This window comes from Archocentrus centrarchus, chromosome 6 (assembly GCF_007364275.1).
Source record: "Archocentrus centrarchus isolate MPI-CPG fArcCen1 chromosome 6, fArcCen1, whole genome shotgun sequence".
Taxonomy (NCBI): domain Eukaryota; kingdom Metazoa; phylum Chordata; class Actinopteri; order Cichliformes; family Cichlidae; genus Archocentrus; species Archocentrus centrarchus.
Window position 1 is genome coordinate 33,539,854 of NC_044351.1, and position 24,811 is coordinate 33,564,664.

A 24,811-nucleotide genomic window follows, 5' to 3' on the forward strand; every position below is an offset into this window, starting at 1 on the left:
CTAGAAGACCCGATTTCATTTTTAAAAATCAAGCTTGACATGGCCTCCTGACAATCTACTCTCCGACAATAAATAAACTCAAATAGTATTAAATAAGTTTGCTTCTTAATTGTGTATCTCACTTATTTACATACTTTTAAAATTTTATTTAGGTATTTTTTATTTTTTATTATTTTTATTTATTTATTTTTCTTCTTTCTTTCATAAATTATTTTCTCTTTCTTTCCTCATTCCATTAACATTGGGCTTCTTCCCCGGGAAATAGAGTTATAACAGTTCTATGTTAATATGTTGCACAGAAATTTACTTTTTTAAGAACTGAACGTAACACTTTGACACTGTGAATATATGCTCTGTAAAACCTTTTCCCCAGAAAACTAATAAAAAGTATAATTACAAAAAAAGAAAAATAAGCTAATCTAGCTCGGTGAGCTAATAATTATCATAGGTGCATTATTGGCACAATATCCAAACTGCTTTAGGTTACTTCATAATACTTAGTACACAAGTAGTTACCTTTGATTAGCTACTAACAATGTAATGGAGTCACAGGATCATATAAAAACATCAACCCAAAGGCCACTAAACTGCTGCGCTATGATGATTATGATGTATGATCATCTCATATGACGATTGTCACATTTATCTGAGATCAATTTAAAGTCATTTACTTACTAGTGTCAACATTTAACTCATTGCTTAATGCAGTCATCTTATGATTACTGTTTTTGGTAGTGGCTACATATTCTGCTTTAGTGAAGGAAACTGAGTTTATAAAAAACAGAAAAGGAACGGTTATTCTGAGAGTGGGATTCTTGAAAGTCTTATGGCACAGCTCTGAGAAGTGACACACACACACACACGCATACACACACACACACACACACACACACACACAGGTGAAAACAGCTACCTGTGAGTCAGGAGGTGAGCAGGTGTTCAAACAAAGCGTCTGTGCTTTCATCAACCCACCACCTCCATATTCCAGGTGGAGAAACAGAACAGAACACACACACGCACACACACAAAGCCATGTCGCTGAGTAGAAAAATACAGGGGGCTGCCCCTGGGTGGGGGCGGGGGTGTGTGGAATGTGGTACTTCTTGACCTATTCACTGATGTCTAAAGTATTTTCAGAGATATTTTTGACTGAATTGGGTACTGGGGGGGCCGCTGCTCACCCAGAACTTGATCAGGTAGAAGGCATTTTGCGGGCCCTTGTCAAACAGCTCCTTCAGGCCTCCCTTCTTCTCCGGGAACTTGTCGTAGATTTGCCGGATGTCCACGCACTCCAGCAGGGGGTCGCTGTAGCTCGGGGTGCTCTGGCCGATGTGCACAAAAAGGTGCTTGTTGTACTGAAAGGAGAGAAAAGGCTGAATGAGGCCCAAAACACGAAGACAGACGGGAAACAGCTCAGTTCTGCACTCTGGGTATGAAAAGCAACGATGTGGTGACACTGCAGCGTCTCTAGATTTCAGTTATAAAAGATACTCGTTTTATTTCCCCACCAACTGTTCAGGAGCTACAGCCATAGACACCCTCTCATTTTCAAAGGCTCAAAATGAATGGGACAATTGACTAACAAGCAGTTTCATGGCCAGGTGAGGCCTGTTCCATTGTTCTCTTGCTATTTCATGATAAATGTAAAAAAGTATGAATGCACTGACCAGCGCAGCAACACAGAAAGGCCTGAAAGACCACAGAAGACAACTACAGTGCATTATTCCCAGTACAAAGCCAAGCACACTCTGGAGGGAGCAGGCATGTCATCGTCAAGGTCTACAACCGAGAGACACCGACATCAAGAAAATACAAGGTGCAAAGCGCTGCTTACACTCAGAAGCAACAAGGTCAGACTAAACTTTGCAGGGAAACATCTAAAAGAGCCTGCAGAGGTCTGGAAAAATCAAACAGCTCCAAAGCAAATCTGTTAGACATGGTGGAGGCAGTGGACACGTCACAAGTGTTTACTGATGATAGGACTGCTGATAGAAGATGAACTGTGAGGGCTAAACTCAGTGTTCAGATTCAGCCAAATGGGACCGTGCTTCGCAGTGCAAATGGATACTGACCCAAAGCACAGTGCAAAAGCAACCCAGCAGATTCTCAGGGCAAAGAAATGAGAGATTCTTCAATCGTCAACTCAGTCACCTGATCTCAGCCCTACAGAGCGAGCTGTTCAGTGACTGAATACAAAACTGAGGGCAGAAAAACACAATCGCAGCAACTGAAGGAGGCAGTGGTAATACGTTTGGCTTCAGGTAGACTTTTACTGCATATGATTTTCATCCAAGTATTAAAAACAATCCTTATATTTAAAATTATGTTAGATTGTCCAATTATGAAAATGAAGACTGTGTATACTAAACATTTCTGTTAATCGTCTTGATTAAAGCTGAAGGTTTTCACTTCACTGTTTGAGTCCACTGTGGTCGTGTGCAGAGGCAAAACTACAAAACCTGTGTCATCACTGTTAACTCCCTAAATTTGTTATCAGCACCAAAAGTCTAGTATCAGTCAGGTTTTATCCATATTACAAACTGTTTTAGTAGGAAACACTGAATGTGAAGTTAAACTGAGGGATAAGTGGTTAATAATTCAACTGCAATCTCAATATCTGTGTAAGCTTTTTATTAAAATGACATTATCCTGAAAGCAATTTTCACATTTCTGTTTCCTTTTGGAGTGCTTAAATGTAGTTGGGCGGATCTACATTTAAGCACTCCATTTATTCCCAGTGCTGTAAACGATGCAGGAAACATGATGGTGTTTGACAACAGACTCTATTTGAAAGTCACTGTACAGCAGTTTGTTTTTTTCCACTATCCAAACAAAAAGCAACAAGATGAATGCCAGCTGTCTGTGAGCCCAAGGTAGAAAAATGGCAGTGAGTCTGCAGTGTGGCAGGATGACAGATAGGCTGAGCAGACGGAGAGATAGAGCTTTACAAAGGTTATTCATACTAGGTGACACACAAAGGGCTTTAACACTGTTTCTCTGCTGTGGGGTTATCTGTCATCTCTGTTTATGGGACAATAGGGAGTGCTTATTGTAGTCTGGTGCTGGATGTGTGTGCGGAGTAACTCACTGCCTCCTGGTCCCTCTGTGTCTCCAGGAAAGACGAAAACTCCACCAGTCGTAGTTTGGTGGTGCCGATGGAGCGACCCTGCCACGCCGGCTCTCGGTGCGTTTGGGCTGCACTGGGAGGTTCATAGCCTTGACAACACACACACACACACAGACACTATTTAATCCCACTTCACCACTGCCATCATGTGCAATCATGCTATTTACCGGGGTTAGCAGTAATTCAAACGTGTCAAATTTAAGCCATTACTGGAGTCCCGAGGACAAAGCAGGGCTCAGGTAAGGGCGCAGTGCTAGAAAGCAGGTAACAGCAGTGTATGCAAAGCGGCAACAATGCAGAGGCCACAGTGGAATCCTCCGGCTGCTGCCTCAAAACTCACACGAACCTCAGCGGGTCATTAACAATGCGCTGAGAAAGTGCTGGTAAGATTAGATTATTTAATATGTGTAACTCTGGATTGTAATATAACCTAAAAAACGAGACCTTCCCCAACTTTTTTGGTTGGCACTATTCAATTTTATTTATATAGCACCAAATCACAAACAGTCGCCTCAAGGCGCTTCATAGTATATATATTATAACCCTACAATAAAACTAACACTAGCAGCCTGTGTTTAAGGTGAGTTTTATGTGAAGGACACGCGTCAATTTTTACCTGAAAATCAAAATGATGTGACACTCACTCTCACTCCCATATTGCTTTGCCTCAGTGTGTCTCTGCCGCTTAGACAGGATGTTCTCTGTAACACTGGTACCTTCTCCCGTTTCAGACTCCGATTAGAAAATGTGACTCTGGGTCACAGCTGCCCTCCAAACCTTGGGACTGATGCCATCAGGGCCAGCAGCCTTGCTCTGGTGTAGTTTCTCCAGCTATCTCCTAACCCAGGCCAAAGTCACAGCCAAGCAGTGGGTGATTCTCAGATTGGGGTTGGGGCGTGGAGGTCAGAGTGCACAGTGGACGAGGGAGCAGAGGGTGTGAATTAACCCTTTTGAAGAAACTGTTCAGCTCATTTGTCCCTTCCAGGCCACACTCTCCTGCGCTGTTCTGCTCGAGTTTAGCCTCCAGCTTCCTCCTGTAGGAGTCCCTGCATTTCTTCAGCTTCACTCTCTTCAGCTCTTCCCTGCCCCCCCAAAGACTTTCTTCTTTTTACTGAGCACTTCTTGGGGGTGGCAGTGGCTCAGGAGGTAGAGCGGGTTGTCTACTAATTGGAAGGTTAGTGGTTCGATCCCTTGCTCCTCTGGCACGTGCATGTAAAAGTATCTTTGGGCAAGACACTAAACCCTGAGTTTTCTATGCCTAAGCACTTGTATGAATGCGTGTGACTATTCAAATTGCATAGAAAAGTGCTACACAAGTACAGTCCGTTTACCATTTCTTTCAGGTCACTAGGTATCCAAGGCTTATTGTTCTTAAAGCAGCACACAGTTCTGGCTGCTGGTAAGATGATTGGATTGGATATATATACTTTGATGCAGCCAATCAAACTATTAATGTGGTTCACAAAGTCCGTTTCAGACTGTAGACTCTCAGCAGTTCTGCAGCGCCTCCATACGACTCCGATGGATACAGGTTGTTATTTAACAAGAGGAACATACTGTGGTGTCAGCAGGACTGGATTATGGTCAGATCTACCAGATATAGTTATCTTTCCTGCTAACATTATTGTAGCAAAATCATACCTCAGGGATATTTCTACTGGGCTAGCTTGCCAGCTGTTTAATGGCACAAAGCAAAGCTCCACGCTAATGCGAGCAACACTGCAGTTCACTTAATGGCCACGGATGTCATTAACAGCAATGATTTTTTTGAGGTTACACAGAGTTAATAAGTTGATCAGCCTAAATGAACACTGCTTTCTGTCCTACCAGCCCATGTATTAACAGGTATACGGCTCCAAGTTTAAATTGCTGGCTTTTTCAGCCAGTAAACAGACCGCCTCAGCAGCTGCAAACAAGCTGCAGAAGCTATGCCAAGCAATCAAAGTGCAATTTTCACAGGAATTGCACTTTCTAATATTTTCAAAGCTGTCTCTAGAAAAAAGCAACACAAACTTTTAGTACAGATGTTGTAAGAAAAGTCAGATTGACACCTTTTCCCTCTCGTGACCTCTTCACAAGAGAAAAGTGGGAGTACTGGAGACCCAGGCGTTCAGACAGATTCAAAAACCATCCTGTAGCGAGGCAGCGGACTAAATGGCAGGAGAGAGGACTGCCAGTCCACTTTCAAAAAAAAGAAGATAATTGCACTATGGGCTGTCTCACCTGAGATCGTGGTGGTCCCTGCTGTCTGCACAGAGTAGGCTTGCTGAGAGAACGGCTTGATGCTGAGAGAAACAGAGACACAAGCAGAAAGGAAGCATTTAAAGGCTGACAGAAGAGGACACACAGTAGGACCAGTCTCATCGTCCTTGCATTATACAGAAAGGAGGGCTGCGCTGTCTTGTATAAAGAGAAGTAGGAGCACAGGGATCAAGAGCAGCTCCGAGTTCAGTAAAAGCTACACCAGCCCCATTTACCACCATTATCATCATCTCATGTGCACGTAAGAGCAGCAGGCGACGAAATGAATGGGGTTTGAACTCGGTGCTGCTTGCCACATGAACAGAAAGTAAACTCTGAATGTGATCTTCATGCTGAAAATAACATTTATCAGCATTTTCCAAGACAATGAAAGGAGCATCGGCTCCGTGAGCTTGTCACATTTATGGTTTCGTAATCATCACCTCATGTAAACATGCACATCTAGTCTGATGGTGTCCATCTGCATGTGTCTGAGGGATTCGTGTGATGATTCTGTCTGCTGCAAAAATAAAGGCATCAATAACTTCAAGCCAAATTGAGACCGACACTAAAATCTGTGTATTTGAGTTTTGGCTTGTTGGCCCCACTCCACAAAACACTTAGTAAACCTTTCTTACAGCCAGAAACCTTTCTGACATTTCAGAAATGCAGCAGTGGTTACTGCTCCTGATGTGAGGCCACGTTTCATTGTGGTTAGTACGACTGCGTATTACAGCCGCTGTAGGTGAAAACAAAAATTACAGAAAATATTCTGGAGGAACAACTTCAGGACCAAAACTGGTGGAGTCTTTTTTTTTTTCCCCCCACATTGCTTTACTTTGTGAGGGTCCACCAACCTCTTCACACCAATGCTGCTGCTTCACATGTATTATGCCTGCAATAGTTGAACTAATCAAATTATAGCCTTCTTTGCAATCGGATTAAGCAATAAGAAATTATCCATGATTTTAGAATGACCTCTAAATTACCACAATTAGCATACTATCAGGAGCGTCCGGACTTCACAGTGCTGTAAAATTGTCCCCATTCAGAAGAAAACAATATACTGATTTGGATGAACTGACAGCTTATCAAGTTCCTTGATTATTTAAAAAAAAAAAAAAATCTCCCAAGTGTTTTCTTGTAAAATTGTAACTTTAATCACAGATTTTTTTCTAATTAAATTTAGGACACCACAGTCTTTCCATAAAATCCTGAGTTTTATCTCGGAAAACTTGGAGTTCTTTCTCAGAATTTATCCCACACACCCACACACAAGTTATTTTATTTTACTACAGTGACCCTGATACACCATAGCAGTTTCCAGTTGTGTGTATGGACGGGCAAGAGACAAAACATTTATGACATGCTGGTATTTTTGCTGGGATCTCAGTGCTTATGGAATAACAAACCAAACGGCTGTCATCAAAGCGGTAGCATGTGGGAGTTGGACGGGAACGTATAAGGTGAGCATGACTCACTCTTCTGTGGTGGAGCTGGACTGTCCTCCAGGAATCATGCCCTGCCATAGCTGAAAACACAAACACACATTAACACACTGGACTGAGAATGCAAACCATGCATGCAATGCAATTTTTGCACGTGTTCTTTTGTGCGCTGACACTTCAAATTGCTTTATTCATGTCCTGCTCACTGTATTTATTTGCAGAGAATAAACACAGTACGTCCGTGTATGTGCGTGCGTGCGTGCACGTTACCTGCGCGTTGCCGGGGAAGCTGGCGCGAACTATTCCAGGCAGCAGCTTGCTGTGTATGGCCGTGGCTGAGACGATCTGAGCCGAGGACATGGAGGAGATGCTCTGCAGAGCTTTCTCCTTGGCATTCTGGTCCTGCGTGTAAACAAACGCCGACCTCTCATTAACATCATCGTTACTCTGAACATCGTCATTATCGTGCAGATCAGCACAGTGAGTCATAAAAAGCAGGAAATTTTGAGAAATTAAAATAATTCCAATTTTTCTCCTTGAGTAATGGAATGTTACATTTTAGCAAAATTAAAGCCTGAAGGGAAAACGCTGTCACTGTGTGACTGGTTATGATCAGACTGCCACTTTCTGATAGCACAAAATAACATACTGCCCAATATGGAGCGGCTCATTTACCAACATTACACTGTGTAAAGTAGCTGTGGCACTTCACAATAAGAGACTGTTTATCAGCAGCTGTTGGTACAAACAATAAAAGGCTGATGTAAAAAGTGGGCTCTGTGGGGGTTCCCTGGAAAAGAACAGGAAAGTTCATTTTCAAGGATTTTAGTGCGTTTGATGATGATCCTGTGTAGAGCCGTTTTGAGGCCCTTTAGCTTTTAATACCTTACTGCCTAACTTCCTCATCAGAGTCAGAATACATGTTTTCATGTCCAAATCTCCCGTTTTCCCAAAAACTGTCTCTATGACATTTCACAGAGGGATTCAGGGCATATAGCTTCATCTATATGTGTGTCATTTGGGTGTGGTGATGTTGCTTGTGGCCTTGGGGGGAAATCATGGCAGCGTGAGCAGCGAGCACAAAGTGTACAGCAGAGCTAAATTTGCTTCAGACGGCACGGTGAACATTACTGGTCAGAGCTGCTGCCTCAGGGCAAACGATAACATACAGCAGATTTATGAGCTTGAAGATGTGGGCTTATTTATAACGTGAACACAAAGGCAACATGAAACTCATGAAACAGCTGAAAGAAATGGAATTAGAGGCACTGCCATAGCTGGAGAATCACTAATTGGCTTCTTCACTCAACTTAATTGGCACTGAGAGAAATCTCTCCTCCTAGGGGAGGTAATAACATTATAGGAGGCACTGAAAGGGGAATCATGCTGGATTTTCATATTAAATACCAGAAACCATATGGGTATGAAGACATCCTTGACCAAACTAATTTCTTCAAAAACACCAATGATCATGTTCACATTAAAAGAGGAACTATGCAGCACATTTTTAAAGGGCTATTAAGAAATCCACAGAGACTGTACTTTAAAAAAGAAGGTCACATATGTAGTTTGAGTTTAAAAACTGAAAGGCAGTGTGGCTGTTATCAGATGTTACTCAGACAGGATTAAAGTGTGAATTTTAAAGGCCTGGAGATGAACACACCTATGGGACGGGCAATCTGATGATCTTATATTGTGGATGATCTTAATTTGGGATGTTATCTACCTTTCAGAGGACTCATACAGATCACACTTTCCCATTCTGCCCACTGTTCCAAAATATTTTGGTCCTCTAGATGGTTGAGCCTGCAGCCTTTTCTCTTTCTGACAAACACAGGGGAAGCAAGCAGGTGGAGGTAAAGAAGATGAACCCCGACTCCACTGAAGGGTAACTTGAGTTGAAAACAAACTTGGCATTAGTTTTACCTGGCCAAAAGATCAAGCTCAGCCAGCAGTTCCCCCACATGTGCTGATTCAGTTGAATTTTATTTATATAGCACCAATTCAAAACAGCAGTCACCTCAAGACACTTTAAGTGTTGTAAGGTAAAGACCCTCCAATGTTAGAAAGAAACCTCAACAATCACATGACCCCCTATGAGCAGCACTTGGTGACAGTGGGAAGGAAAAACTCCCTTTTAAACAGGAAGAAACCTCCAGGAGAACCAGGCTCAGGGAGGGGGGGTCATCTGCTGTGACCGGTTGGGGGTGAGGGGAAAGAGAAGAGAGCAGAGAGAGATAGAACAAAAGGCAAACTACAGGAGAGAGAGCCAGAGATGAATAATAAATTAATAATTAGTTATAGAACTTTCAGAAAGACATCTACTGTAATGAAATTTATTCACACTGCTGTGTAATCCATTATTATAAAATTAAATGTTACTAAAAAAAAAAAAAAAAGATCAGACAAAAGTGGGTTTTCAGGAAATACTGTTAAAAATTCTGTTTATACACCACGTCAGAACAAGATCCAGAGTGTGATTAAAATGATGAATGGGATTATTTACATTTTGAGAGAAGCCAATTGAGTGTAATAACAAATTAAATGCAGTGTTGAGGCTGTCATTTTCAGCATCTACATAGATGTTAAAATCACCCACTATAATTATTTTATCTGAACTGAGCACTAAATCAGATAAAAAGTCTGAGAAATCAGAAACTCTAGATAAGAGTGGACAATAGATAACAAATAAAACTAGTTTTTGAGTTTTTCAATTAGGTTGTACAAGGCTAAGAGTCAGGCTTTCACATGAAGTAAACTTGGTCTGGGTCTTTGATTAATTAATAAGCTGGAGTGGAAGATTGCTGCTACTCCTCCTCCTCGGCCTGTACTTCAAGGAGTCTGACAGTTACTGTGACTCGGGGATGTTGATTCATTTAAACTAACATATTCATCCTGCTGTAACCAGGTTTCTGTAAGGCAGAATAAATCAATATGCTGATCAATTATTAAATCATTTACTAACAGGGACTTGGAAGAGAGATAATTAATGTTTAATAATCCACATTTGACTGTTTTACTCTTTGGTGCAGTTGAGGATGTATTTTTTTTTTTGCTTTGTTTTTCGGTGGTCTGGGAGCAGGCACGTCTCTATGGGGATGGGGTATTGGGGGGATGTCAGGAGGAGAGAAGCTGCAGAGAGGCGTGTAAGACTGCAACTCTGCTTCCTGGTCCAAACTCTGGATAGTCATGTCAGATTTCTAGAAATAAGAGCTGCCCCACCTAAAGTGGGATGGATGCCATCTTGCTCCATCTCTATGAAGCCTGTCTGTTTTTTTGTTTGTTGGTCACCACTCAGACAGACAGACAGACAGACAGACAGACAGACAGACAGACAGCAATCTAAGAAGAACACTAAACATGTCACTGCTCCAACTGGGGAGGGGCCCAGAGAGTGAAAAAAGCATGTGATAGAGCAGGGATGTGCGTCATGTAGCCAAATATAAATTATTGGAGATGGAATAACAATCTTATTTTGGCTAAAGCAATCCTGCTAGAACTACAGACATTACTATAATCAATATTAAAACCTTCAAGAGTTATAGATCAATTAATCTGAATGGATCTAGCTTGTGGATTCTAATTTTACTCCAAAGACCGTCATACAACCTTTCGGCCAGAACACCCATCCATAAACAGGCAGATATTCTGAGCATTAGTACATAAGGGACAAAAATATACTGTGTTTATCAGACTAGAAGAACATGTCACATATCTCACTGCATATCTGCAGTATCGTGCAAGAAATAGTCACAAAACTTTATGTGTGTACAACAGATATTAAAATGAATGTTGAGTGTGAAGATGGCCATGGTCCAGCATGTGAGCATTGAGTAACTGGTGAGGGAATTAAGTGACCAAAGTCCCACAGTCTATTTAAAGGAGCCCCATGATGCTCATCTCAGTGTCTGTATTTTTGGATTCTACTAGGAGTAGCTTGAAGTAGCGTGGTTCAAAAGACACACAAAAAATTATTTATAATTCCCCATAATACAGATTTTTGTCTGGTGTAAAACTGGTGTGGTCTGAGAACTCCGGCGTCAGCACCGGTGTGATCTCGTGCAAGACTGTCTGTAGTTAATGAGGTCTTTTCATCACATTTACTGACAGTAAGAAGCAGGTAAAATATTGAGTCACTTAAAAAGGTATAATAATCTTAAAAATAATGTATAGATACATACAGAGGTATTTCCTCTCAATCATCACTTATAACCCACTAGAAGCCTGTGTCATTAGATGTCTAATAAGAATTTGCCAAGTGGGGTAATAAATCTGAAAACTCAACACTAGGGGCATTGTAACGCAGCATCAGTAAGCTGAATCCATAATGCTATATTTTCATTCTGCTAGCACTGCAATCCACACAGTCATTTACTCTGTACATAAAAATGTGTTTCCTGATATTAGTTAAAAAAAAACAGAGTGCATCATCAATAACAGGATCTATATGGAGTCTAATAACCTTTACTATCAACTTTAATTAACCATCTGTCATTTCTTTTATGATAGCAAACACCAAATCAGCCCTCGCTTTGTTTTCATTAAGAGATCTGAACCCTCTTCTCAGAAAAACAAGCGTTCCCTTGTTGCTTTACACGAAGTTAATTACAACCAACTGTGAGGAAGAAAGAGGGAGAAAAGAAGGACAACACGGAGGGTACGAGATTAATAGACTCAAAGGGGGTGGAGAGAGAGTCGAGGGGGGAAAGAGGAGGAGAACAAAAGAATGTATGGATACGAGAGAATGGCGGGAAGAGGAGGAGAAAACAGGAGAGGGTGAAAAACTTAAACAGATCTAATTATATACCAAAGACGCTACTGTCAGTGTGACAGGGATCCTCCCAGCTATAACATTAACAACCAAATAGCTGCTTCTTCAGGACAGCTTCAGTTACTCAGTTCACCAAACTGAAAGTCTCTCATTTTTACAGTAAAGAGGTTTTTTTTCCTTATGTGGATCACAGATGTGAGGACAGAAAGCAAGCAAAGAAATTTGTGCCTTTTTTGATATATATTTTTCATTACATGTCCCAGAAATAACTTATTAAATCTGTCTGCAGTTCTGTAGATGGTGCTTTTTCAGTCTGTTCATCTACTGTAGACATTCAGAGCAAATCCTCACTAATCAGCTGTGTTTACAGCAAACAAACTGGAAAAGAAAGATGCAACACTTCCTGGACAGCAGAGGATTTTTCTTAACTGAAGCACACAAGTGGAAATGTTTCTGTGCAGCCTCTTACCTTTAGCTTGGACTGAAACTCCCTGGATTTTCTTCGGGCCAAGACCTGAATATGACTGGATACCTGGAGGGGAGGGGAGGGGAGGGGAGGAGAGGAGGAAGGAGGGGAGGGGAGGAGAGGGGAGGAGGAAGGAGGGGTTGGATGGTAGGAAAGACAGGAAGAAGGACCAAACAGTGAGTTGCCATGGTTATGAAAGGACTGTTGCCACACTGGAAGGGAGCACGCGCACACACACACACACACACACACACACACACACACGCACACACACACCTCCCTGATAACAGTGAATAGATTCATCTATGCACATCTTTTGAGCAAGCAAAAAGACACCTGGGAACAGGAGCCAAGAGCTGAGATACTAAGATTACACTTTACTGACACGCAATGTTATGTACCCCCCCCCCCCCCCCCCCAAAAAAAAACCCAAAACACACACACACACACATATACATATACATATACATATACATATATATATCCAGACAGCCAGTTAGTGTTTCTAATTAGACATGTGGTATAATTTAGAATTTTCTGTATTTTCTGGGCAGTCAGCCAAATAACACCTTCCTGGTTTTGCTTCACCCTTTTCTAGTTGCACAGAGAAGATCTCACATTTGGTTGTTGTATATTCTACCAATAAGCACAACAGGGTTTTCCTAATCTAAGTGGACCATCTTTGCATTAAAATGAACTGAAATTAACTATAAAACACAGAGCAAAATATAATCCAAATAAACTGGGATTAAAATCCATTAATGTAACATAACCATAGTCAGCAATATGAGGTTCGCTCTGCATGCCTATATAAGGATGGTTGGTCATCAAACAACATCTATATCAGGTGGTGGCCTGTGGATGTAACGCTGGTCTACAGCTAATGCTGCACTATCACACTTATCAGCGTTACTAAGCACATACACCATTGTTACCTGCAGAGAATATTCATACAAGTTTGTGTATGCTTCAGTTAAAGAATTAGCAATGACTGCAGCTGCACAGTACTGCTACTACTGCACCTGAATGCAGTGTACATAATACATACTGCTGGACGTGCAGTAACTTGCATGTTTTTTGAACTGCTGAATCAACAGCGGGAATGATGCAAAGGTAAAGACATGCTAATGACAACAAGAGGAAATAAATATACATGTTACTTTAGTTTATGGAACTTCAGCAATTCTTCTCTGATACGAGGGAACAAAATTCTAAATGTGCAGCACTAAATTTCTGTTTTTTCTGACCCGCACTGACCAGTTACAGCTCAGTTTGTTTTTTAAAGCACACTCTCATTATTACCTGTTTCCTTGTTCGCGTCTTCCCCGTTCGGAGTTTGATGTATCTGGCTATCAGCTCATTTCGACCTGGAGGCACAAGACACATGACACACTGATGAAACATTATGCACACACACACGCACACACACGCATGCATGTTAAAGCCCATTTGGACCATCTTTAGTTTACGGGGACAATCACACGCAGAAATCATGTGACCCTGACAAACAACTTAGTGGCTGATTTAGAGCTGTTGACCCAGCGGCCCGGTGACGTGCAGTTTCACATAGAAACGCTGTAATCACTGATACCCCTGTTGAGCCCTCCACACATACACACACACATGCACATACACACACACACACACACACACACACACACACACGCACGCACGCACAAAATCACACACGCCATGGCCCTGAATACACATGACCCAACAATACAGGCATTCATGCGGACCGGCCGTCCCCTGATTAAAGGAGCCAGCAGGCCAGCTGTACCCGTGTTTACGCGTGCACACATACGCGCACACATGCAGGCAGACACACACACACGCACACATGCTTACGATGCTGAATAATTCAACCCATTCAATGGGGAGCACAGCAGACTCAGCATGACCTGGCTAGTATAGATTAGTGAGGGAGAGGGAGGCAGAGAGAAACAAAGCAGAAAAACACAACTTTTGCATCCAGAGAAACTGTGACAGAGAGGTGTGTGTTTGCACACATTAACTCCACAGCCTTCACAACTTTACAGTCTAAGAATTAAAGGCGACAAACGCTTTTAGAGATTCAGTGAAATTATGTAATTTGAGTGTAATTTTATTTGCTAACAAGCAAATGTGGTGCCGCGTGACTCCGTTTGGTTTGGTTTGGTTTCTCTCCCGATCTGTTCTCTGTTGCAACCAAGTGGAAAACCAAAGTCGGGCCAGCTGGCCAACTGATGGTCAAGATCAGCACAAAGCCAAACCTCTACACACTACCCAAATGGCTCGCAACAATAGCCCTAACTAACTAGCAGATGGTGTGTGTGCGTGTGTGTGTGCGTGTGTGTGTGTGCGTACATTCTGACCAGTCCCACTCTCGCTGAGATAGGGAGCTTAGACTGATAAAATCTACAGCTCACCATGCAGGTGTTTTCCTTCTAGCAGTCAAAAGCTGTGACTGACGACAGCACGCACGCACACACACACAGAGATGTATAGACAAGCATGAGTGCTAACACACACACACACACACACACACACACGCACACACATAGTAGTCCTGGCTGTGGAGGCTGACATCTGACTCCAGAGGGGCCAGCTGGTCTTTCTAGGAGGCTTAACGGTGAATTATCATCCTTCACTAACCCTGCGGCACACATCCCTCACTCTCACCCTCCCTCTTTCTCCAAAACTCTCCAGCACACACACATACATACACACACTTCCATCCCTCCCTCCATTCGTCCATCCATCCTGTGTTCTGGCTGCCCCCCCCCCCCCCTCTGTCCCTCTTGTAGTGAATGGGCTTCCCTTCTGCTCCCTCCCTCCCTCTTCCACTCTCTGTCTCCATCTCTCTCTACTTGCCCAGTGAAAGACTTCAAGGCCAAAGTCAGATGGTCATTAACCGTGACGAACAGAAGCAACCCCTGCGCTCCCCCCACCTCCCTATCTCTAGGCTGAGGCCACTCTGTGTGCAAGCTGATATTAATGGAGATGACACACTGAAAAAGAAAAAAAAAAAAAAAAAAAAAAGCAGAAAATACATGTTTGTTGTCTGATTTTGAACCATTTAGAGCAGATTTGAGGACACAAAGTTCCACAAACTACACAAAACAAGAGCCAGGCTGGTGATGTAATGCTACAACAACACAAAGTAACAATATGAAGTGATACAAAGCAGCACAAGTGAGAACCAGAATCAAAGACTGAAGCTTCCTGTGCTTTTTTCTTTTTCCTGTCCACTGCTGCAGTAGTTTACTGTTGCTCTCTGTTAGTGGAGTGATTAAGAGCTTCGGTTGCTTTATAGAATAGCTCAAACCCCTTTCAGAATAAGGTCAAGGTCTCGCTGACCGCGTTCGCTAACAAGGCTGTAGTTGAGTGGTGTGTATTGTTGTGTACCCTGGGCAGACCTCAGAGACCACAGGGGCCAAACACTGGCCCAGAGCCTGGATTCAAAGCAGATATGTAGGAGTTTGTGTTTGTTACAACATCCAAAAGACAGTTTTTAAAGTGCTCCACATTTAGGATTTTCAGTTTCATTCATCTGAGGCGCTTCCCTTCGTCTTCCACGGCGCAATCACTGAAATCCTGGCTGGCGCAGACTGAAGTTAATCTTTCATTTATGACAAACAACCTGCCGCTTCTTTTAAAGAGTAACCACATCCTGTTAATCTTTTGCTGCCAGGTGATGCCACCTGCAGAGAAAAACATTTGGTAACACCACCTTACTCTAATGTTGGACAACAGTCACGTGTACTGCACCACGGCCGTGTCGACTGAGTGCTCCAAGCACCTTGTTAATAAAAAGAAAATATTAATATTAATACAGATATTAATACAGATAATTTGTTACATTTGTGATATTTCCATGACAGCTGTTGTCAGTCCAACGTGATGAAGACACTGACAGCGCTCTCCTCTTAGGGTTTGTGGAAACAGCTAAGAGGAGAGTGAAGGTTACCAGGGCTTAAAGAAATGCTAATGTTGGTCCGTGTCAGCCGGGTGCATATGCACATGGTCAACATGAGGTGATAAGATCTCGGTGTGGTGCTTAAAGCTTCTCAGGGCCGCTGATCAAATAAAAAACAAAATAATCTGAGCAGATATTGACCGAAGGCTGAATTTGTTTTATACTCAATGCTTCCTAAAAAAATCTCATTTAAAAAGTCCGTTCTCTACTTTATATGTTTGATGAGAAATAAAGGCAGAACTTAGCTAGCTTACCAGCCCCTAAGGAGATAAAAACACTGCACGCTGCTGTAACAAAATAAAATTCAGTCGTGCACCGAGCACAGCAGGATTAAATCACAGGATTTAATCAGGATTTTGAAATGAAGAGATAACACCAGAAGAGTAGCCGGCCCTTTCTCAGTGAACGTGAAGAGTATCTTCAAAACGAGTCACAAAGTGGAGCAACTGGTTTACCTGAAGTTGATTTTGCAACATTGTTGCGACGTCAACTAGAAAGAACCAAGACCATTCATCCCTGATGAAGGATGTCAAGCAACACCACTACTTTAATGCCATTACATTTTTTCACTGTAAGGAAATGTAGGTGTATATTACACAATATGATAACACACACACAAAAAAAAACATTATAAGGCTGTACAGGAGGTGTCTGGGAAACATTTGCGGTCTTGTGTCAGTGCCATAGCCTAGACTTCTTCCAGTGCCGTCTGGATATGCTAAAGCCCTTTCTGATAATAACCACTGCTTACGTGACAGAAGATCCAACAGCAATTTTTGTATTAGTCAGTAGATCTATATGATGTGTAGGAGACAAAGCCACTGGCCATTACATTATACTTTTGATGCATCTTTGCTAAGGATAATACACCCATTATTCACCTTTTCATTCTCACTCCCTTTTATTTGCACCCACATTATGATGTTTCTAAGCTGCTCGCCCACTAAGTTTACCCCGGCACTTTCTGTACCCGGTTCTTCTTCTTTTCCATTTCACTCCATTTCCCTGCACCCAGTGGGGGGGGGGGGGGGGGGGGGGGGGGGGGGGGGGGTTCTAGAACCACAGAAGTCTCCTGCCTATCAGGTATTACTCGTTTCTCCCCTGCACTGTAAGACTACTTACCTGTCGCTCATTGTGCCTTAATGTCAAAGAAAACGAAACTAATATTAATAACTGTAGGTCTGCTTCTGGGTAAGCAGAAAAAAAAACAAAGACTAAAATAAACTAAAATAAGAGCCTATTCTATTCTGTGAGCTCCATGAGCTGAAAATGAAAAATTAGATGCTGTTTCATAATTCTGGTTAGCACAGATGTAGGTAACGATTAAAACCTCTGGTCTCTGTGGCCAAATGCTGCTCATCCCTTCTTGCCATTTCGCCTTTCCTGCTCTGTCTCTGAAAACAGACACCGTCTAACTCGATTAGGTCACCGTGATAAACGTGTCAACAACCTGGACACGGAGTCGACAAGGTAAACAAGCAGCGCTGAACACGCCACCGAGACAGAGGGCAGAATGAGGCTGATTGATTGGTGACTGATCAGGAACACAAAAGGGCCTAAACACGAGGATTGGTATCAGTGGGGCTTTTGCACGTCAGCGTTTCAGGTCTGTTGTGGTACACTACTGTTGCAATCTGTGGGTGTTCATAGCATTTAGGGGTTTGGGCTGTCAGTGCTGCCCCACAGCCGCTAGGTCTCACTTTCCCGGTTGCAGGTACACCTCTCTGTTCCTGCTCTATTCACTGAGCGGCAGCAGCGCGTTCACTTGATATAAACATGAATTACCCGGTGATGAGAAATAATCATGTTTACAAAACAAAATCACAACATAGCGATTTTGTCAGATGAACTGATGCTGATGGACCTCAGCAGCTTCTAAATATGTTATTGTATCTGATTAATGGGCTATGCATCGGTCACTGTTTCATAATACTTCCTTTATCTGAGGGCAAAATATGATTAAAAAGTTGTGTTTTGCTTTTTTAAGTTATTGGGAGAAAAACAAACTGGTAAAAAGCCAAAACACAAATATGATGCAAAGACATTATGGATTTGCTAAGCAGTAGATTTGAGCAGGATTTAGCTACTTTCTATTAAAAACTAGCAACACTTCTATAACCAGATTTGCATTATGCATCAATGTTCAGCCAAATAATATGAAGAGATCAACCAGTGAGCTAAAGGAACACCCAAAAAGTTTGCATTTTTACACGGTTTTAAGACATAATCCACAACTACTTGTGGTAACTATATTCCTTATAGATTAGCATAGCACAGTGTAATTTAAGTTTAGTTTTTTTTTTAAGGCTGAGAACAACTTCCCATTGTGTCCCCCGGAGTGCCAAAAAAGAAAGAGGTTTTTTAAAAACAAACAAACAAACAAACAAACAAACAAAAAGGGCAATTAAAGGAAATCAGAAACCTAAAGCTGAAGGCTGCAAAATCAAAATAATTAGCTGAAAGATGCTAAAATGCCAGTATAGGTGAAGGGAACTGCGATGTTGGAGTGATTCACATCTGTTTTAAAGTTAATCTAAAAATATAACTTGGTGCTGCCTTTAAAAGGTGGCCTTCCTGCATGGGGCCCTGACCTTAACCTAACCAGATCCCCTGGACTGGCATGCATACCATGAGCCAGGTCACCCATGAGCAGGACCTCGCTAATGCTACTGGGAGAAATATGCTCAATGCATGTGGGGCTTTAATAGACACGGCAAAGAAAATAACCATCTCATATTTGGGACCTTAATTTGATTTTCTCTCAATTCTCAAAACTCAAGTAGTATTTATTAGAGTGCATCCGACATATAAGGAGAACGAGGGAAAAGAAAGACAACAGCGTGAGGGGGGGGGGGCAGCTGGTGGCAGCCAGAAAACCATCTGTTCATCACTCTATTAGTTCACACACTCACTAATATATATATATATATATATATATATATATATATATATATATATATATATATATATATATATATATATATATATATATATATATATATATATATATATATATATATACACACATACATACAGTCTCTTAATGTCACACACACACACACTGTGCACCTATAGCCTGCTTCTATTTCCTCTCTTTCACAGCTCTTTCTTTCCCTGCATCTCTGACACTAGATGCCCTGTGAGACAACCCTCCACCGCAGCCGTCTGTGTCATTATTCTCACCGTCTGACACGTCACGGCCAACATTTCAACAGCTCAGCCAATCGCTCACTGTGTTTATATCACATCCTAACACAATACAGTGTGTGAATTAGTAATGAACTATAAAAATTATTCACACTTATTAAATATGGCCCATCGCTGTAGAACTACACAAACAAGTGACCTCTGCTATGCAATCCGCCTCCTTGGGTGTAACACAAAACGAAGCACACAGGGTGCATCACACTTTCACAACTGGTCGTGTAATTGTCAATCCATAGTAATGGCTTAGTACCATTGTAACATTATCTGTCTATAAATGAGAAAAAAATATTTGCTTACATTTCACAGAATAAAGTGAGTAACTCAGAGTGGTTTACACCCACCCCTGATTTCCCATCACTCACCGTACATCTTTCCTTCATCCGACAGTATAATCTTTCTCCTTCCACAGGGCGGATAGATGGCCAGAGCCTCCTGGAAGCTCTGCTCGATGTCAGGGCTCCAAACTCCCTCAGGATCCCCATCCATGGTCTTGTCCCCTCCAGAATCACTCAGTCTGTCCATGTCCTCCCCTGGACTCTCACTGCCACTCCAGCTACTGCGCTCCATCCTGGCAGCTAACGTTAACTAGCTGATATGTACTCAGTGCAAGTGCCTCGATGCTAAGCAGATAAAGTAATTAAAAGCCTAGTGATAAACTGAAGTTAAAATGAACTATAATGGTAATAATTATCCCTCAGTAACAACAGCCAGCTGTGGACAACTAGAAACTGATGGTAGCTCCAAATGGTAACTACCAGTAATAAAAATATCATGGACTAGTGAACCGTAGAAAACTCAGCAAGCTGCTCCAAAATCCACCGCCAGACAGCAGGAACTCTACAGGGGGAAAAAAGGGAAAATAAGTATCATATTAGTCATTATTATTAAAACTTGTTTTAAACAGAAATTCTTTCCAGACATCCAAATTAACACAAGTTCATATATAAGGCAAGAAAGTGGCACGCTACTGAAAAAAAGCTTCAAACTGGATATAATTTTACTATTTGTTACAATGTTGTCAGCGTATAACCAATGACTGTGTAAAGGATGCATGCAGCTCTCCCCATCTTTTATCACTAGTCTTATTTTTAAAAATGGACACACAAAGAAAAAAAAAAGCCAGAGTTGAAGTTTTGATCACAGCCCGAAACCCTGAGGAAAAGATCAACTGATCATCCAGCGTCCTCTGTCCACCGAGCTTCTCGGTGACGTTCAGGAGGCAAATATGGATTTCACTTCTAAATTTTGGTTTTCAACTTGCATTGTGCAGGTGTGATCACCACGACCCAGAATTTCATTTCAGAAAATGGGACAAACATAATGGAGGGGTGCCATTCTTCTCTCTCCCGCTTTGTGATTCACACAGATATTAAGTCAGTATTTTTTTTTTAAACAGGAAAATATTTTTTAATGTAGCTTTAAGTTCCAATCAACATGTAGCAAGTCTGTACCCAAGCTGCAAGAGGCAAAGTATTGCTTCTTTTCATGAAGGAAATTGCCTGTTTTGTTAAAACCGTTGTGGTACATCAAATCCACGCATGTGAGGGGTGCAGGCGTACGAGGGGCAGGCTCCTACTACACACAGCTACTCGCACACTCAGGGAGAAAAAAGAGAAAGTGAAGGGGCTTGCCAGCTGCCTACAATTCTTCTAAAATCCCCCACGGTAAACAGCAGGGTTGGCGCAGTACACACCACACTCAAACACCACCACCATATGCACACACACACACATGCACATGCACAGAAACACACACACACACACACATACACAATTACTGTGCCAGCCCCTTGGGCGAACACATGTCATTTTGTCTGGTCTTCTACTGTTCACACTTCCCATGCACTGTCCCCCTGCCACAGCCTGAACAAGCCTGCAGTGTGAAGTAGATCTGTGTGTGTGTCTAAATTTAACACAATTATATTTGACAGTACGCACACATGCAACTGAAGCATGTAAAGCAGCGGGCAACATTTTGGACACGTTTTAACCCTGCCTGCACACCAGCGTTCAGCTCGAGGCTTTTTAACACCTGGGGGAAAACGCTGCGAATCCACAAGAAAACATCCGCTGGCAAAGAATTACAGACGTGTAATGAAAGGGATCTGCTGGTTTTACTAGAGTCTGTCCCCAGGTTCTCTCTTCATGCTTATTCTGTTCACCCTCATTTCCGTTTCCTCTCCAACTTCCCACCGTGGCGTCCTTCCTCCCCCTCTTCCCTCCCACCCCTCTCCAGCAGTTTTCCCCATTCAAACAAAGATTCATTCATGCAGCAGCCCGAACGAATGAGCAGCAGCAGATTTCTTACACGTTTCAGTGTCTGTGTGAAAATTCTCATTTTCATATTGAAGTCAGTTATGATCATCTTGTTTCATGTTACAGTGATTCCACTGAAACGTCAATGGCAAATTTTTAAAATTCCGGTAACACAGTTCTCGTCAATTTGTTGGCAACATTCAACCTTTCACCAAAAAAAAAAAAAAAAAGACTAAATATGCTGCTGCCATGTGGTGGCTAAAGGAGGGTGACAGCCTAACACGACAGAAACAACTATATATTATTTTTATATTGTAAAGGGCCTTTTAAAGCCTAACACAGTCTGTCACTGACATTGGCAACTTATTAACTAATTAGCTGTTGTTTTGATTGCTACCACTGTTTAAGGTCGTTTCCAGTCCCACAGCTGCTCAGAGACGATGAACCCACAGCACCAAGCAGGAGGCTGAACTACAGCAAAGACACTGATGTTACCGATAAACGGCTAAAGGCTGAAACAGACTTGTAAGAAGAGTAACTGGTGGATTTACTGTCAAAATTGTATTAGCGTTATATGATAATGTTACATTTTCAGCTAAAATTAGGCTATGTTTAAAACTAAATGACTAAAAGTAAATTATTTCCTTTTTCCATCCATCTTCCGATGTTAGTATTTTGGGTTCTGTGTAGGATAATAAGTAATGAAGCATATTTAGCTGAGGCCCTTATGTGGATTGTTTTACTGGATTTTGTAAGTGTTAAGGAAACATTATGTACAAATTGAAGTTTGGATATGATGCACTGATTAGCAATACAGCGACTGACAATGATTTAATGAGATGTAGAAAAAGTGTGAGTGGCTGAGTTCTTTTCAGATTTAAAAAAACAAAACAAAAAAACCAACTATATTTTGCAACATTGCAAAAGAAAAGGAAACAAGACTGAAGCAGCATTGCATTGCAGCCAATGTCAGCTTTCTTATTTAAGAGAACACCCAGATTTCTGCATTTTTTTTTTTTTTGTAAAAGGAAGACAAGCAGCAGTTTAGCAACCCACAGCAACAACAGTTGAAACAACCTTTGGTGATGCAAAGTGGGTATCAGGTTGAATTTATATCAACTCTGAGGGAAGCAGCAAATACCAACAAAAGTGAAGAAAACCACCGACCAACATACAACATTAGTGGGTCACCTACAAACTCTCGATACCCACTAGCAAACCAACTGTGAGCTATGAGGTGATGTGCAAAAAAGTAAATCATTTCATATGTGTGGCTTTAGTCACCCACATAGAAACAGACCTTTCTGAGATTTATTTGATCCAAGTAGAAAACAATAGTGGGCCAAGAACAGAGACCTGAAGGACTCCACAGTCTCAAGAGCTTATTAAATAAAAGGCGACTGGACTTCTTCCAGTTTCTTTGAAGATGTTTCACCTCTCATCCATAAGCAACGTAGTGTATGCTGTGCAGTGCAGTGAGGAGTGCTAGGACCTCTGCATTGGAAAAACCAAACAGCCACTCCACAAAAACATGCCACAACATAAAAGAGCCACCTCGACAGGACAAGACTCAGCTGTACTTCTGCACCTAAAGGATAAAGGGCACTCTTTCGAGGATGCCAGTGTTCACATTTTGGTACTTGGAAGACAGATGGTTTGAAAGAGGCCTTCTATGTCCACTCTGAACCACCATCAGAACAGAGGTGGTGGCTTATGACACCAGGTGGCAGCCACCTACAATGCAGTCTTGAGAGCTCCTCCCAGGTGCCTCAACCCGCACTTACACCATACTTCAGGTGACCTCAACAGGCCACATGATAGGATGGGGCAAGGTCTCACAGTGGTTTCACCTGAAACCCCTGGTGGTAATGGCCTATGCCTTTTTTTACACCATGGGTCATGTGATGACAAACACGATCAATAGTGGGTGAACGCCAACCTCTAAAGGGGACAACCCCCACTAGGGTTTAAACACCTGGGACTCTCCACCTTTTGGTTTTAGAGCTGAAGACGCTTCCTGGATGAGAGGTGAAACATCCAGTCCCCTTTTTTCACCAAGTTCTTGAGACTATCATGACCTGGATGACTGAGAACCTACATGGACATTAGGCTCTCCACAGGTGAACTGGATAGCAGAGGATTTATAACTTCCAGTGGTCAGAATGAAAAATCTTCTTGAAAAATCAAAAGACCTGGCCATTGCTTAAGACAAGTGATCAACTGTATTTAAAAAAGTCACAAAAAGGTGCTTCAAAACTGTCAGTTAGTAGTCAAATATCAGTAAGAGCTCTAAGAAGCAATTTTGAACTGTTTTGCCCCATTAAGAAACCCAAATAAAATTTTTCAGTCTATAACCTCCGTATAGTCAGTGAGCGCTTTGTTCCCCCATAACCTTGGTCAAAAAGGAGAGCTGAGATAATATTCCATTTCAGCATAAAAGCATTCCTGTATTCAAAGATTCACTCAAGGAAAAAAGAAAAAGAATGGAAAAGCAGCTCTCAAGTCAGCAGGTTTAAGACATGTTACAGGAATGTGGAATTTCTTCTTCATCCGAAAATACTCTGCATTTTACTGGAGAGCACTTCAGAAAACATTTGACCTCTTTAAGACCCTACGCTGAAGTGATGACAATGGACCACCTACACTTAAATTAAAGGGCCTTTTAATTCTCCCAGCTACATTTTTAACCTCTATTGCAACTAAACGCTCAACCAGGACGAGGTGCAGCGGCTGTCAAGGTGGTGCAGTGAGAATAACTTGATCCTGAACACCACTAAGACAAAGGAGATGGTAGTAGACTTTAGGAGGACAACACATGTCATTCAACCTCTGTTCATCGAGGGGGATGAAGTGGAGCTGGTTTCAGATTTTAGGTTCCTGGGAGTACATCTGCAGGATGATTTGACCTGGAGTATCAATACGACCAGCATTTACAGGAAGGCCCAACAGAGACTGCATTTCCTGAGGGTTCTTAGGAGCAACCATCTGACCCAGAATCTGCTGGTGTCCTTCTACCATTGCTCTGTAGAGAGCATCCTGACCTACTGTCTGTGCGTGTGGTTCAACAGCTGCACAGCAGCAGACAGGAAAACACTCCAGCGAATCATCAACACGGCTCAAAAGATCATAGGCTGTCCCCTGCCCTCCCTCCAGGAACTGTTCAATGCCCGCTGCCAGAGGAGGGCACAGAACATCCTCCAGGACCCCTCACACCCTGGACACTCCTTGTTTCAGCTACTGCCATCAGGCAGACGTTTCAGGACAATGAAGGCCAGAACAAACAGACTGAGGAACAGCTTTTATGCCAGGGCTATCATTGAACTGAACTCTGTGTGGTT

The 24,811-nt window shown here is 42.1% G+C and overlaps 1 protein-coding gene across 1 annotated transcript in view; it reads right to left on the reverse strand.

The window, feature by feature from the left end:
- Window positions 1–24,811, reverse strand: part of tead1a (TEA domain family member 1a) — a 50,078-nt gene that overhangs the window by 8,360 nt on the left and 16,907 nt on the right. The window contains exons 2-9 of the mRNA XM_030732247.1: window positions 19,581–20,055; window positions 13,356–13,420; window positions 12,057–12,119; window positions 7,087–7,218; window positions 6,850–6,899; window positions 5,351–5,412; window positions 3,089–3,216; window positions 1,182–1,355 (exon numbers count right to left, since the gene is read on the reverse strand). Coding sequence (XP_030588107.1) covers window positions 1,182–1,355; window positions 3,089–3,216; window positions 5,351–5,412; window positions 6,850–6,899; window positions 7,087–7,218; window positions 12,057–12,119; window positions 13,356–13,420; window positions 19,581–19,785 — 879 coding nt within the window. The 5' untranslated portion in view covers window positions 19,786–20,055. The remainder of the gene's footprint in view (window positions 1–1,181; window positions 1,356–3,088; window positions 3,217–5,350; window positions 5,413–6,849; window positions 6,900–7,086; window positions 7,219–12,056; window positions 12,120–13,355; window positions 13,421–19,580; window positions 20,056–24,811) is intronic.